Source organism: Crocuta crocuta, unplaced genomic scaffold, assembly GCF_008692635.1.
Source record: "Crocuta crocuta isolate KB4526 unplaced genomic scaffold, BGI_CrCroc_1.0 scaffold466, whole genome shotgun sequence".
NCBI classification, from domain to species: domain Eukaryota; kingdom Metazoa; phylum Chordata; class Mammalia; order Carnivora; family Hyaenidae; genus Crocuta; species Crocuta crocuta.
Window position 1 is genome coordinate 8,842,752 of NW_027529672.1, and position 15,866 is coordinate 8,858,617.

The 15,866-nt window shown below is 42.2% G+C and overlaps 1 protein-coding gene and 1 non-coding gene across 2 annotated transcripts in view; both read left to right on the forward strand.

The window, feature by feature from the left end:
- The first annotated feature begins 4,051 nt into the window (after positions 1-4,051).
- On the forward strand, positions 4,052-4,158 carry LOC144230691 (U6 spliceosomal RNA). The gene has a single exon (XR_013334840.1). It is a non-coding gene; the product is annotated as a U6 spliceosomal RNA (small nuclear RNA).
- Positions 4,159-11,639: 7,481 nt separating this feature from the next.
- CYP2E1 (cytochrome P450 family 2 subfamily E member 1) overlaps positions 11,640-15,866 on the forward strand; it is an 11,059-nt gene continuing 6,832 nt past the window's right edge. The window contains exons 1-3 of the mRNA XM_077763029.1: positions 11,640-11,834; positions 12,794-12,953; positions 15,699-15,850. Coding sequence (XP_077619155.1) covers positions 11,658-11,834; positions 12,794-12,953; positions 15,699-15,850 — 489 coding nt within the window. The 5' untranslated portion in view covers positions 11,640-11,657. The remainder of the gene's footprint in view (positions 11,835-12,793; positions 12,954-15,698; positions 15,851-15,866) is intronic.

Sequence of the window (15,866 nt, forward strand, 5' to 3'; positions counted from 1 at the left end):
CCATCCTCTCCCCCCCCCATCCACACTCAGTTTGTCTTGCCATTGGAGCACTTAGTTCATTGACATTCAGAGTAATTGTTGAAAGAGATGAATTTAGTGCCATGTGTAATATGTAGAGTTAGTGTTTCTGGTGCTATTCTCTAGTCCTTTCTAGTCTTGGTTGCTTTGGTATTTTTTTTCTCCATTCAAAGAGTCCCCCTTAAAATTTCTTGCAGTGTGGTTTAGTAGTCACGATCTCCTTTAGATTTTGTCTGAGAAACTCTTCATCTCTCCTTCTATTCTGAATGATAGCCTTGCTGGATAAATAATTATTGGCTGCATATTTTCCCCATTCAACACATTCAATAGTTCCTGCCACTCCTTTCTGGCCTTCCAGGTTTCCACACAGAAAAATTTAACCATAGTGTTGACATATTATTAATTGATACTCTAATATCTATTCCAAATTACTTTTTTCTTTGCACATATGCATTTATAAAGCCTGGAAAAACTAAATATTCATTCTCAAATCTCTCTTGCAGATAGATGTGCCCATGTTCTAATCAATAATAAAACAATTTCAGGTTTCCTGGCAGTTTCTTGGAAAACTCTTAAATAAGGCCTGACAAAGGGGATGGGAACGCCAGGGTGAGAACCTCCAAAGTCTCCTGCTCCATAAAAGCAATGAAGAGCAAGGAAAACTGTCAAAATCAAGAATAAACAGAATGTCAGAGACCTGTGCGACATCATCAAGATATCTATAGATGCATAATGGACATTCCAGAAGGAGAGGAAAAATAAGGGAACAAGAAAACTATTGGAAGAAAAGGTGGCTGAAAACTCCCAAATTCATGAAAAATATTCATCCACATATTCAAGAAGCTTAACAAGCTCCAAGTTAAATAAACTGAAGGAGGACCACGCACAGATACTTATATTCAAACTGTTAGAAGACAAAGACAAAGGGGAATCCTTGAAACACCAAGAGAAAAGGGAGTTCCTATATATACATGGTCTTCAATAAAAATAACAGTTGACTTATTGTCAGATATCATAGAGACCAGAAGGCAGTGAGATGATATATTCAAAGTGCAGAAAGAAAAATACTGTCAGTTAAGAGTTCTATATACAGAAAAGCAATTCTTCAAAAAAGGATAGATTGAGACATTCTCAGATACACAAAAATTGAGACAATTCAGCACTAGCGGGGGCCTGTCTTACAAGAAATATTAAAGGGTATCCTTCAGGATAAAATGAAAGGACACTAGACAGTAACTCAAATCCATGTGACAAAATAGAGAGCAACAGTAAGAGTAACCACAGAGATGAAAAGAAAGGCAGCATAAATGTATTTTCATTTGTAACTCTTATTCTACCTGATTTAAAAGACAACTGTGTAAATCAGTAAGTATAAAATGGTGTTAAGCTATAATGTATAAAAATGTCATTTGTAATAATGACAAAAATAAAAATAAGAGGAGGAGAGGAAAAAGCTAGATTGGGGCGAATTTGTATACTATTGAAATTGTAGGTGTTAAATACAAACTAGATTGTTTTAAGTTAAGATGTTCATTGTAATACCCACAACAACCAATAAGAAAATAACCCATAACATAGTATAATATTACACTTAGTATAATTATAAAATAATATATTCCATTACATAAATATATTATATTATAATTTAATATAATTTATATGAACATATAAGTAAAAATGAAATTAAAATATTACCAAAAATATCAACTTAACACACACACAGAAATTAATAGAGGAAGAGAGAACCAAAAAAGACATAAGACACCCAGAAAACTAATAGCAAAATAACAGATGTAAATCCTACCATATCAGTAATGATATTAAATATAAGTGAACTACACACTCCAATCAAAGGCAGAGATTGGCATATGGCCTTCTTAAAACGGTCATCTTACATTTATCTATAAGACACATTCTTTTATTTTATCTTTTTTTTGAAATTTAATTTTTTTGAAGTCTATCTGTTTATTTTGAGTGTCTGTGTGGGGGTGTGTGTGTGTGGGTGTGAACAGGGAAAGGGAAGAGAGAGGGAGAGAGAGAATCCTAAGCAGGCTCTGTACTGTCAGCACAGAGCCTGATGCAGGGCTCAAATTCACAAACCATGAGATCATGAACTGAGTCAAAAACAAGAGTTGGATGTTTTAACAACCGAGCCACTCAGGCACCCCTATAAGACACATACTTTAGATTCAAAAACCCAAAAAGTTTGGGGTGCCTGGGTGGCTTAGTCAGTTAAGCGTCCGACTTTCGCTTAGGTCATGATCTCGCGGTTCGTGGGTTCGGGCCCCGCGTCGGGCTCTGTGCTGACTGCCAGCTCAGAGCCTGGAGCTTGTTTCAGTCTGTGACTCCCTCTCTCTCTGACCCTCCCCTGCTCACGCTGTCTCTCTCTCTCCTAGAAATAAATAAAAACCTTAAAAAAAAAACAACCCAAAAAGTTTGAAAGAAAAAGATGCCATGCAAACAGTAACCAAGAAGTGTTGGAGTTGGCTATAGTAATATCAGACAAAATCGACCGTACAACAAAAATTATTGGTAGACACAAAAAAACATTTTGTTATGACAAAATAATCCATCAGAAAGACCTAACAATTATTAATATGTGGGTATCTATCAACAGAGCCTCAAAATTTAGATTAATTAAAAACTCAGAGAATTGGAGGGAAAAAGAAGGAATCAAACAATACTAGGTGGGAGGTTTAGTGTAAAGAACAGCGAGGCAGAATATCAACAAGGAAATAAAAGACTTAAACAACATTAAAACCTATTAGGTCTATCAGTCGTCTGTATAAGAGTTCACCCAACAGCAGCAGGGTACACGTTCTTCTCAAGTGCACATGGATAACTCTCAAGGCTGGACCATATGTTAGGTTGTGACATATGGTCTCAGAAAATGTAAAAGGATTGCGTCGGTTGCCTATTAGTTTTATGGATTGTTTCCTTTGCTGTGCAGAAGGAAAGAGGCTAAGTGTCCATCAGTGGACGAATGGATCAAGAAGATGTGGTTTATCTATACCATGGAATACTACATGGCAATGAGAAAGAATGAAATCTGGCCACGTGTAGCAACATGGATGGACCTTGAGGGTGTTATGCTGAGCGAAATAAGTCAGGCAGAGAAGGACAGATACCATATGTTTGCACGTATAGGAGGATTAGGAGGAACTTAATGGAGGACTGTGGGGAAGAAGAAGGGGAAAAATGGGGGAGTGGGAGGGAGGCAAAGCATGAGAGACTCTTGACTGCTGAGAACAAACTGAGGGCTGATGGGTGTGGGAGGGGGAGGGGAAGGGGATGATGGGCATGGAGGAGGGCACTTGTGGGGATGAGCACTGGGTGTTATATGGAAACCAACTTGACAATAAACTATAAAAAAATTGTTTTTAAAAAGAAAATGTAAAAGGATTGAAATCACAAAGTATGTTCTCTGACCATAATAGAATAAAACTAAATTTTGGTAAGTCAAAAGTATGTGGAAATTAAACAATATACTTCTTTTTAAAAATGTTATTTATTTTGAGAGAGAGAGAGAGAGAGCTCAGTGTGGAGCCCAACATGGGGATTGATCTCATGACTGTGACAGCATGATCTGAGTCAAAGTCAAGAAGAGTCCAGCGTTCAACTGACTGAGCCAGCCAGGCGCTCCTAAAGAATACACTTAGAAATAACCAGTGAATCAAAGAAGAAATCACAAAGCAAATTCCAAAATACTTTCTAGTAAATGAGAATGAAAGCACATGAGATACAGCTAACACACTGCTTAGAGGAAAACTTGTACCTGAAAATGCCTATACCTGTATCTACCTGTAAGTGCCTATATCAGAAGAGAATAAAGATCTCAAATCAACAATCCAAACTTCCACCTTAATAAAATAGAAAAAAAAAAAACCCAGCAACTTAAACCCAAAGTAAGCAGAAGGAAAAATATAATAAAGAATAGAGGAAAAATCCATAAGATAGAGAAAGAAAAACAAGAGAGAAAAAATTTAAATCAAAAGTTGATACTTTGAAAACAGTTTTAAAAATTGATATAATAGTGCTCATTTTGGCAGCATATGTTACTAAAATTGGAATGACACAGACAAGATTAGCAAGGCCCCTGAAGAGGGTGATATCCAAATTTGTGAAGTGTTTCATATTTTAAAAAATTGATATAGGTAGAATGACCAGAGAAAAGAAGATATGATTCGAATTACTAAAATTAGGGATGAAAGCAGAAATATCACTAATGACCTTACAGAAATAAAACTGATTATATGGGGATACTATAACAATTGTACGCCAACAAATTAGACAAACTACAAGAAATGAGCAAATTCCTGGACAAACTACCAAAACAGACTTAAGAGGAAATAGAAAATCTGAATGTACCTCTATAACAAGTAAAGAGATTAAATTAGTAATAAAAAAAATAAACTCCAAAAAATAAAATCCCAGAGTCATCCCTGGAGACCTGCGGGAAGATGGCAGAGAAGAAGGGAGCTCTGTGCATTTCGCTTACACCCATCTATCAAACAGAGAAGGTCTGAAGTCATAGGACACTGAGCCACAGGAGTTTGGGAAGAGAAAGAGACAGAGTACACCAGGAAGGAAACCTCATAAGTGTGGCTATCTCAAGAAACAAGCCAAAGTACATATGGTGGAGAATCCAAAATACCACTACGAGTAGGGGAACAAAATAACCAAAGTCTCAACAAGAGAAACCAAGAGACCATTCAAAGAACATTTCCTGAATGGACGGGCCCTGGACAGTCAAAGAGCTCTCTCTCTCTCTCTCTCTTTTTTAAATGTTTTTATTTATTTCTGAGAGAGAGAGAGAGAGACAGCGTGAGCAGCGGAGGGTCAGAGACGGGGAGACACAGAATCAGAAGCAGTCTCCAGGCTCTGAGCTGTCAGCACAGAGCCCGACACGGGGCTCGAACCCACGAACCGTGAGATCATGACCTAAGCTGAAGCCGGACGCTTTAACCGACTGAGCCACCCAAGTGCCCCTCAAAGAGCCCTCCTTAATACAGCAGAACCTGCAGGGGCAGAGTGCACAACAAGCTTTTAAAATTAACAAGAGATAGAAAGCTAACCAAAATGACGAAATGGAAGAACTCTCCTCCAAAGAAATTCCAGGAAGAATTGACCATTAAAGAACTGCTCAAAACAGATATAAGCAACACAACTGAACAAGAATTTAGAACAATAGTCATAAAATTAATTGCTGGGCTTGAGAAAAGCATGGAAGACATCAGAGAAACCANATGAAACTCAAAAAATAAAATCCCAGGCACACATGTTTTCAAAGGTGAATTCTAAATGTTTAAAGGAAAATTAAAACCAATACCTCACAAACACTTTCCAACTCATATTATGAGGCCTGTGTTACCCTAATACCAGAGCCAGTCACAGATGTCACAAGAAAACAGTACAGACCCTTTATCTCTTATGAATATACACTCAAAAATCCTCAACAAAATACTAGCTAACCAAATCCAGCAATACATTAAAAAATTATATACTATAACCAAGTAGGGTTTATCCCAAGAATCTAGGTTGGCTTAACATATAAAAATCAATCAATGTAATGCACAATATTAATAAAAGACAAAGCTGATTGATCATCTCAATAGACACAGAAATAGCTTTTGACAAAAGTCAACACCTGTTCATACTAAAGCTCTAAACAAAGAATTTATGGGAACTTCCTGAAGCTGATAAAAGGCATCTACAAAAACTCACTACACCCGACAGGGAAAGACTGAATGGTTTTCCTTACGACCAGGAACAAGACAAGAATGTCCCCTTTCACCACATCTAATCACATAGTACTGGAGGGGCAATTAGGTAAGATAAAGAAATGAAAGACATTCCGATTGGGAAGGAATAAGTAAAATTAAGTCTATTCATAGATGACATGATCTTGTATGTCGAATATCCTAAAGAATCTACAAAAAACATTTAGAACTAATAAGTGAGTTCAGCAAGATTGTAGGATACAAGGTCAGCACACAAAATTCAGTTATATTTCTATATGCTACCAATGAACTAACCAAAAGTGAAATAAAGAAAATAATAAAATAATTCCGTTCACAATAGCATCAAACCCAAATACTTAGGAACTAATTTAACAAGAGAGGTATAGCACCTGACACAGAAAACTACAAAACATCACTGAAACAAACTGATGAAGATCTAAATAAATGGAAAGACATTCCATCTTCGTGGATCAGAGACTTCATATTGTTAAGATGGGGTTATGGGCTGAACTATGTACCCTCACCCCAGTTCATGTGTTAAAATTCTAGCCCCCAGAACCTCAGACAGTGATTGTGTTTGGAGATAGAGGTAATTAAGCTAACATGAGGCCATTAGTGTAGGTTCTAGACCCCCAGGGTGTTTGTGCACAGAGAAAAGGCCATGTGAAGGGACAGAAAGAAGACAGCTGTCTGCAGGCCAAGGAGGAACACCTCAAAAGAAACCAGCCTACAGACATCATGGTCTTGGAGTTGGAGCCTCCAGAACTGTGAGATATAGTTTTATTGCTATGCTGCACAGTCTGTGGTGCTTTGTTACAATGGCCCCAGAAAACTAATACAGATGGCAACTTCCCCCAAATTGATGTACAGATTTATTTCAATTCATACCAAAATCTCAGTTGTCTTTTTTGCCAAAATTGACAAGCTGAAAATTCATATGGAAACACAAGGCACTTAGAATAGCTAAAAACATCTTTAAAAAGACAAACGAATTTGAAGATTCACTTCCTGCCCCAAAACTTGCTGCAAAGCTACAGTAATCAAGACAGTGTGGCACTGGCATAAGGGTAGACATATAGACCAATGGAATAGAATTCAGAGTTCAGGAATAAACCATTACGTCTATGACCAATTAATTTTTGACAAGACAGTTGGCACTCTCAGGGCTCCTTTCATTGCTGAAGTAGTCTTTTCAACAGGTGGTACTGGGGCAACAGGAGGCCCATATGCAAAAGAATGAAGCTGGACCCCTATTTCATACCATGAGAACACTGATCTCAAAGTAGATCATAGACTTCAAAGAAACCCTGACAGTAAATCTTTGCAACGTTAGATTTGGGGATGGTTTCTTAGATACAGACCAAAGCCACAAATAACAAAAGGGGAAAATAGATTAATTGGACTTCATCAAAATTGATACCTTCTGTGCTCAGAGGACATTACCAGGAAGTAAAAAGCCCACAGAATGAGAGAGAATATTTGCAAATTGCCTGTCACACAAGGGATTTGTATTCAGGACAAGTTATTCAGGTGCAACTCTTCTGAAGCACATCTTCCATCTGAGCTGTCAACATTCATGGTTTTCCTGCATAATATTTTCCTGTGTGCCATTAGGAGCATTGCAGGCAGTCTTAATTAATTAATTAATTTTAATTCCAGTATACAGTGTAATATTAGTTTCAAGTGTACAATACTCAACACTTCCACACATCACCCCATGCTCATCACAAGTGCACTTCTTAATCCTCATCACCTGTTTCCTCCATCCAACCCTCTCCCTTCCGGTAACCAGCAGCGTGTTCTCCATACTTAAGAGTCTCTTTCTTGGTTTGTTTCCCTGTCTCTTTATCCCTTTGCCCATTTGTTTTGTTTCTTAAATTCCACATATGAGTGAAGTCATAGGGCATTTGTCTTTCTCTGACTTGTTTTGCTTAGCATAATACTCTCCAGTTCCATCCATATCATTGCAAATGGCAAGATTTCATTATTTTTTATGGATGAATAATATTCTATTATATATTTACATATCACATCTTTTTTTAACTTTTAAAATATTTTTTATTATTTTTACTTCAATATATAGGAGATATGATAGATACTGCTCTATTCTATGTCTTTTCAAAGACAGAAGATTTCCTGGTCTTTCTCAGAATTTTGTAATGTTTTCAGTTTTTCCTCTTCTGTTGTTCCTGTTGACAGTTAATTTGCTACATGCAATTATCCTTCTAATGACATATCACATCTTCTTTATCCTTTCATCTATCAATGGATATTGGCTGCCTCCATATCTTGGCTATTATAGATAGCATTGCTATAAACATAGGGCTGCATGTATCCCTTTTAATTAGTATTTCGTGTTTCCCGGATAAATACCCAGTAGTGCAATCACTTGATCACAGAGTAGTTCTATCTTTAACTTTTTGAGGAACCTCCACACTATTTTCCACAGAGGCTGTACCAGTTTGCATTCCCACCAATAGTGTACAGGATTCCCCTTTCTCCACATCCTCGCCAACACCTGTTGTTTCTTTTGTTGTTAATTTTAGGCAGGCAGTCTTTTTTAAAAGAAGACTCTGCTATTTTCCTAGGACTTTATTTCAGGTTCCTGATGCTAATTCTGCAAGTGTTGAAGGTGTGGCTCCTACCTGGAGTGAAAGGCCATGGAAGCACACAGGAGTTGTTTAAAGTTCGCTTTAATCAAAACATTTGTTTGCATTTTCCTTTTAAATGTGTGCATGAGATTGATACACAGAATTAATAAGTGCAAAAGAAATAATTTAAAAAGTATAACAAAAATCAGAAATAACAAGAAAGAATTGGCAGCAATTTTTCTTTCTTAATGGGATTTAAAATAGGAAAGCTACCTCCGTGGGGAGAATCTGAGGCTCACTTTTTGCTTTATCCAATTCTTCATTGCTTGAGTTTGTTACAAAAACATACTAATTTTAATTAGGAAAGTAAAGTCTGTTTTTTTTTTTTATTTTGGAGAGAGAGAGCATGCAACTGGGGAGAGGGGCAGAAGGAGAGAATCCATGCTCAGTGTGGAGTCTGACGTGGGGCTCAATGCCATGACCCTGGGATCATGACCTGAGCTGAAATCAAGAGTCAGACACTCAACTGACTGAGCCACCCAGGTGCCCCTAAGATAGTATTTAATCTTTACAAACAATTGCTTAACTTCAATAAACCTTTCCATATTGTTTCCTGGCAGTTAAGTTCCTGATTATTTCCTGACAGTCGATGTTATTTGGGTGCCAACAGCCCAAATGGACTGAGGGCCTCCAGCAGGCCCCAACCACAGCTGCCACCCCTGTGAGGTCCAGGCTTACCAACACTTGCCCTCAGGCTCCTTCCCTGGCGAGACGTACACACACCAGCCAGTGGGAGCCAGGAGGCCTGCTCTGCTGCACACACAGCCTATCCTCCACCTGGCTTGAATGAGAGCCTGAGAGGGAGCTGACTCTGCCCTCTCCTCCAGCAGCAGCAAATGGGACAGGCAAACAGGGGAAATGGTGTGTGAACTCAGTGGGTGTCTGACCCAGAGGGGCCTTGTAGGGCAGATTAAGAGGGTAGAGGGTCCAGTCAGCTCACTTTCCATCCTGAGGAGTGGACCTTCCCTCACACTGGCTCTTGGAAGGGATATCAAGGCCAAGTGCAACTCACACAGAATCTACCATCCAACCCGTAATGTCAGTTCCCACATAGGGTCCACAACACAACCAGCCTAGTCTGTTCCAGCTCAAGGGGCACAGCACAGCTGAGAGGAATAAAGAGCTCCAAACAGCTACCGGAGATCCATACCCCTTCACAACACAGGAGGGTTAACAAGTAAAACACAGGTAACATGGCTGCACTTCTAAATATAGAACAATCAGGGATGCCTGGGTGGCTCAGTTGGTTAAGCATCTGACTTTGGCTCAGGGCATGATTTCACATTTGTTAAGTTCAAGCCCCCCATTGGGCTCTGTGCTGACAGCTCAGAGCCTGGAGCCTGCTTCAGATTCTGTGTCTCCTTCTATCTCTGACCTTTCCCTTTCCCTGCTTTCTCTCTCTCTCTCTCTCCCTCTCCCTCTCCCTCTCCCTCTCCCTCCTGTACTCTGAACACTGGGAAAGGAGAATAACAGCATAGACAATCCAAAACTGTTGATAAATTATCTAAAATCCATTTGGCTCTGAAATATATTATGTGAAAATTTTATACAACTTATCTGTTATTTAGGAAGACATGAGATTGCTTTTCCTTAATGTATGCTTACTTGGAGCTCTGTGGGAGAAGGAAGTCTAACGTTACAAATTCCTTGCAAAGATATCCTAGAATGGAAACTAAAAAACTGGCCATGTTTCAATGGTCAGTTTCTTACTATACTCTCCATCACTAGACACAGAGAAACCAAGACCTGCTGTGCACCTATTAGGAGGCAGGTGGCCAGCAGTCTTCCCCTGCAGCAAACACAAGGGCTGAGGGAAATGAAATATTATTACTAACTCCTGAAGGCTCCGATAGCACTGGAGAGTCTACTTCCATCTGTTAATGGTGGAATCAATTCTATCCTTCAACTGGTTTTAATTTGACTAATTTATTGAAAATGGGGATACAATTGGACCAGACACAGTGGATAATTTCCTAATAAGCATGCAGGCCTATTAACCTCTCGGATCTATTAAGCTGGTTGCTTTAAAACAAACAAACAAGCATTAAAAATTTAAAAAATAAATACAGAACAATCAATAGATTGCCCATGTTGCTAATAATTTGAGAGGAAAAAAGTGGGTTAGAATTAGGTATATAAAGTACATCCTCATTTTCATAAAAATGAATGTATAGAAGATGGTTTTTATTTTTTCTTTTATCCTATTTTCCATTACACACAAAATGCATTACTTACATAAAAGTATAAAATTACAATTAAATTCTCTATATCGCCATTTAGAAGACAGAATGAAAAGTATTCTCTTTATTCTAAATACACACACACACACAAAAGCTCAGTGAAATGCCTAGAAACAGCCCTAGTAGGTAGGTGGAAGGTCCCGTGCGAATGACTAATGGTGACCAGAAGGTGCAGACTGGAGCCCTGTGATGTTTATGGATAAACAAAGACAAGACATTGTAAGAGTCTAAAGTCTGCTCAAGTTAACTCATTGTTTTAAAACAAACCCAGTAAAGATCCTAACGTAATTTTTTTTTAGAATTTGGCAAAAATTATCTTAAAGTATAATTATCCCCAAATTTTCTACAATAAAATATACCTTTTATAATAGATATTAAATTTTTCAAAATTTGTCAATTCTTTTTCTGTCTTTCTTTTTTCCTCTCAATTTTCCAGTTGCTTTGACCAAGTGGAGTGGAATTCAGCTGTTGAATTTCCCTATTCTAGCCCTATGAGTTTCGCTGCTGGTGATTCAGGTACTACTGGGGGCTGCTCAGATGAACTTGATCAGACATTAAGAGACTTGTATTATGAGATCTAGAATTTGGCCAGGGAGACAGTTGTCAGCACATAATTGATGCAGCGCATAGATCCTGTTTCCAAAGAACACGTGTAAACACAATCTGGATCCTCCTGTCCAAACCAGTGTCCGTGGTCTGACCTGAGGGTTGGTGATATCCCCCCTGGATGTTGTGTTGGATGAATTGGTGCAGGTCCAGCATCCAATATTGACAGGCCCTGGGGATCATAAGGTGGGTGCTGGATGGAGCTTCTAGGATGCAACCACTACAGGAATCAGCCTTTGAAATGATGGCCAACAGTAGTTAATTATAAATTAGTATCTTGAGCCAGAGGAAAAGGAAGGTAGCATTGGTTGGTTGGTCACCCTCCTTCCTGAAGGTGCATTATAAAAGCTTTGCCTTTCTTCCAGAGCATCCTCACGGTCAGTAGTAGCCCCAAAGGCACCATGACTGCTCTAGGCATCACGGTTGCCCTGTTAGTGTGGGTGGCCACCCTAATGCTCATCTCTATTTGGAAGCAGATCTACAACAGCTGGAAACTGCCCCCTGGCCCTTTCCCACTGCCCATTATTGGGAATCTTCTTCAGTTGGACCTCAAGAATGTTCCCAAATCTTTAACTAAGGTAGGAGAAATATTGTTGATATGGGGGAGGAGAATTCATGGATTAGACATAATGTGTGCATTCAATTCATTGTCACACGAGTTGTTATTCAATACAGGCCTGTTATGAATGAACTGACTTAACAGTAGTATCCAAGAGTGATATTTAAAATATTTAGCTAGTGGTACAGCATGGGCATGGAGCCCTTGAGTGGGCATTGGCCATGGTCACCCCCAGAGGCCTCTGCTTGAGCCAGGTGTTAACTGCTCTGTCACTGGATGTGTTGGTGAGGCCAGTGTGGCTGGGACTGCTGCTGCTGTTCGCTACTGCAAAACAAGGAGAAGCCATGTATTCACACCAGGTACACACTGCAGATGCCAAGGAACAGGGTGAAAAGTGGTGTCAACCAACCTGTATGTTACCTTCACCTACAGTTGTGAACAGTGAATTGAATGAGCTAAAGAATCTAAAAATTGAAAGAGTTGCTAAATCTATTACATGGGTTAATAAGAGAATGCTGTAGAGCACAGAGCAGACCCGTGTAGTGTTTGCAATAAGGGGGGTGTTGACAGTGCTTTGTGCACCATGGAGGATGGACTTGTGGAGGTCAGGACAGTGCTGGCTTAGGGTCTTCCTGCAGCACCCTGGGGGTCCAGGTTAGACTGGGGATAGCAGACAGTGGGGGTGATGGGACAAATGTAGTCAAAGGGGCCGCAAGGGAGGGAGAAGAGTCAGCCCACCATGTTGGCTGTGTCCAGGCACATGTGTCCTGGTGCCTGGGTGTGCTGAAATTTCCATCCCTGCAGAAGAAAGCCTCTATGAGGAGGGTCTTCCCAAACTGGGCTGGACAAAGACTGTCTTTCCCCAGATCCCTCCGTGTTCTTTCGGTCAATAACAACTTTGGGGGTCAGTTTAAATCCTGTCCCACCTTCTCCCTAAGTTCCCAGTGGCCTCACTTGGCTGCTTGCTGGTCTCTGCAGTTGGCAGAGCGGTACGGGCCAGTGTTCACCGTGTACCTGGGCTCCCAGCGCACTGTGGTCCTGCATGGCTATAAGGCAGTGAAGGAAGTCCTGCTTGACTACAAGAATGACTTTTCTGGCAGAGGAGAAATCTTCGCATTTGAGGCACACAAGGACAGAGGTGAGCCCCACTTCTCAGAGCATCCCCATGGTGGGGCACCAGCCAGGTCCTGAAATACCAGTGATGATAGCCACATAGTAAATAGTATAAAATAGAAAGGTAAAGAGACCTGCAGACAATTCAGGTGCTCAGTACATACTTTATTGAAAGCTACCATGATAGACTGGCACTAAAAAAGATAGGACCTCAAGCACCCACACACTGATGAGCAGGGCAGACGTGCTTACCAAGAAATGCCACAGGGGAAAATGCCTCTGGCAGTTGAGCGGTGCCTTCCTTCTCCTGTTGTAGCCTCAGTCTAAGAGCTCTTTCCACTCACAGCCTCACTTGCTCCCGGATGTTGACGCTCCATCCTCCAAGGTCCCTCACCTAAGATGAGGCACTGACACCGCTGAGCATTCTGCTGGTCTGTGGGGCTTAGCTCAGCTGCGGCTCGCATTCTCCAATGAGGAGGCCTCCGATACCCCACCTGGGGTGCTCTAAGACCAAGAAGGGGGCTGAGCGCAGGCCCAGCTCATAAAGAGATTTCCACACGATCCTCTCTTTACAGCCTCACCTCTCTTTCTTCGGCAGCCTATGTCTCTAGAGCCCTGGGTTCCCCATATCTACAACACGCACTGTCACCTCCTGTCGGGGTCTGGGGGCCTGCCTGGTTTTTATCTGAGTGATTCCAATGCCCACGTCCTGTGTCTCCTGGGACATCTGGAGTTCATGGGGGCACCTGCTCACAGTTCCTCCAGCTCACAGCCCTGGGAGCTCCCTGCCCACCCCTGCCCGCCCCCTGACCTTGCTTATTCTTTTCTACTTGCTTACTGTCATGTTAGTGAAATTCTAAAGCATACTAGAAACAAAGGAATGTCCCATCTACCCTACAAAACCCAGCAGGCCCTAGTTTCTCCTGGCTTAACTTTGGTGACAAATCTCTAGAAAACCTATATCCATTTTATGCAGAATTTTCAGATTGAGGTGCTTCCTGTTGTGTGTGCTGTTCTTATGGTGCTGTCCCCTTATTTCTGTATACATTCCCAAGGACATACCCTGTCACTATCAATGACATTTGATTTTCTCTGTTGGATGCTGTGGGTTTTACTTCTTTGGGGTTGTCAAAAGTAAAGTTAACTACTCAATCTTTGTCATTAACACAACAGGAGCTTCACTGCTCCACAAGAACACGAGTTGTGGGGTCAAGGAGCTCTCTACTAGATCCAGGGAGCCCTTATCTGCCACCCCTGGTCCAAGTCATGGGTCCCTGAATGCAGGCAGGCAGGGGCCACATTCACATTCCATAGGTTGGACTCAAAGAGGGCAGTTCATCCCCTCCTGCTTGGCGCTCCCAAGTCCTATTTTCACATGTCCCATGTAGCCCAGATTCTGTACGTGGGATACATCTGGTTCCCCAGGGATGATAACACAAATTTTAATTATCAGCATAATATTGAGCACAGGGTGCATGTCAATTAAAAAAATTATTTTTCATCAGTAAGTGTTTATAAAGCTGTGATGGAGAAGCATTATTGTCTGCATCTCAGCCTGTTTTGGACTCCAAAGTCTTGGCTCCTCTGAAATCTCTCTTTCTGTCTCTCTGTCTCTGTCTACCTTTTTAAAATAAACTACCTCCCTACCTGTCCCTCCTCAGTCCCCCATGTCACAGACATTGGCAGGAGGGGAGGGCAGGGGGTGTCCACTGGGCACTCCCTCTTCCTACTTTCTCTCCCAGCTTCTTGGGCCGTCAGGACTGGGAGCGCAGCTCATAACTCTGTCTTCTGGCCTACTGAGCACACACACTCGGGTCCCCCCACCTCTCTGCCCTGCATCCTGGGTCAGCAAGTCTGCTGAGGCCACTGCAACAACGTTGCAGCTGCCCTCCCCCTGAGGCGATCAATGGGTCCCACAGACACATGAGAGTGTGGTCATGTGTGACCTGGGTTCCCTCTTGGGCTCTGAGCTGTGTCTCCAGTATCCACCCAGCAACCTCCGCAGTGTCCAGTAGGAATCAGGAGTTCAGCATGCACAGACTTGATCCCAGGACCCCCAAACTCCATCCCCAGCTGATGGAGTGTGTTTTTAACTGAACCCTAACTCTAACCTCTAAGTAGGGCCTTGGGTGCCGTGTACCTTCTGTGCACCCACACCGAGCAGGGGGCCATGCTGTCCTTCCATCCACCTGTCCGTCCCCACCTCCTGCTTCCCTGCAGGGTGGAACTGAGGCCCTCAGTGCTGCATTTGGCCTGCCCCGCATCATCTCACTCCTCCCTGTCCCTCTCCGGCCGCCAGACTTCCTTCTAGAACATACCTTGCCTTGGCCTTCTTCAGACCTTTGCTTGCACCTCCCAAGGGAATGTGAGTGAGGTCTTCCCAGATCCAATGGTCAGCAGAATCTGGGAGCTGACAGCTCAGGTTTCAGTAAGGACGCTTTCTGTGAGGCCACAAAGCTTCAGGTCACGTATTTGTAGTGTGGAGCTTAAAAGTGAGTGGAAACAGGCCAGCTTCTCAGGAAGTTTGTTAACAGACGGGAAAGGCGGGAGGAGGGTTCCTCTTGCTGTGCAGCTGCGGCTTTGTGTCACGTGGGGAAGACCCCGGGGAAAGTGGAAGAAGGTAAACTGGCGGTAAGAACGGCGCCCAGGGAGAGCGAGCCGCGAGTAGAGCCGGGAAGGCCCCTCGGGAGCTGGGCAGCCGGGGTTCTCGCCCTGCCCCGGGGCATCTGCTGTGACAGGGCGCGACTCCGGCCTGTCCCCTCTTCCCTAGGAATTACTTTCAACAACGGGCCAAGCTGGAAGGACACCCGGCGCCTCTCCCTGAGCATCCTCCGGGACTACGGCATGGGGAAGCGTGCCAACGAGGAGCGGATCCAGAGGGAGGTGCCCCTCCTGCTGGGGGCGCTCAGGGGGACCCAGGGTGCGTGCCCTCCAGCCG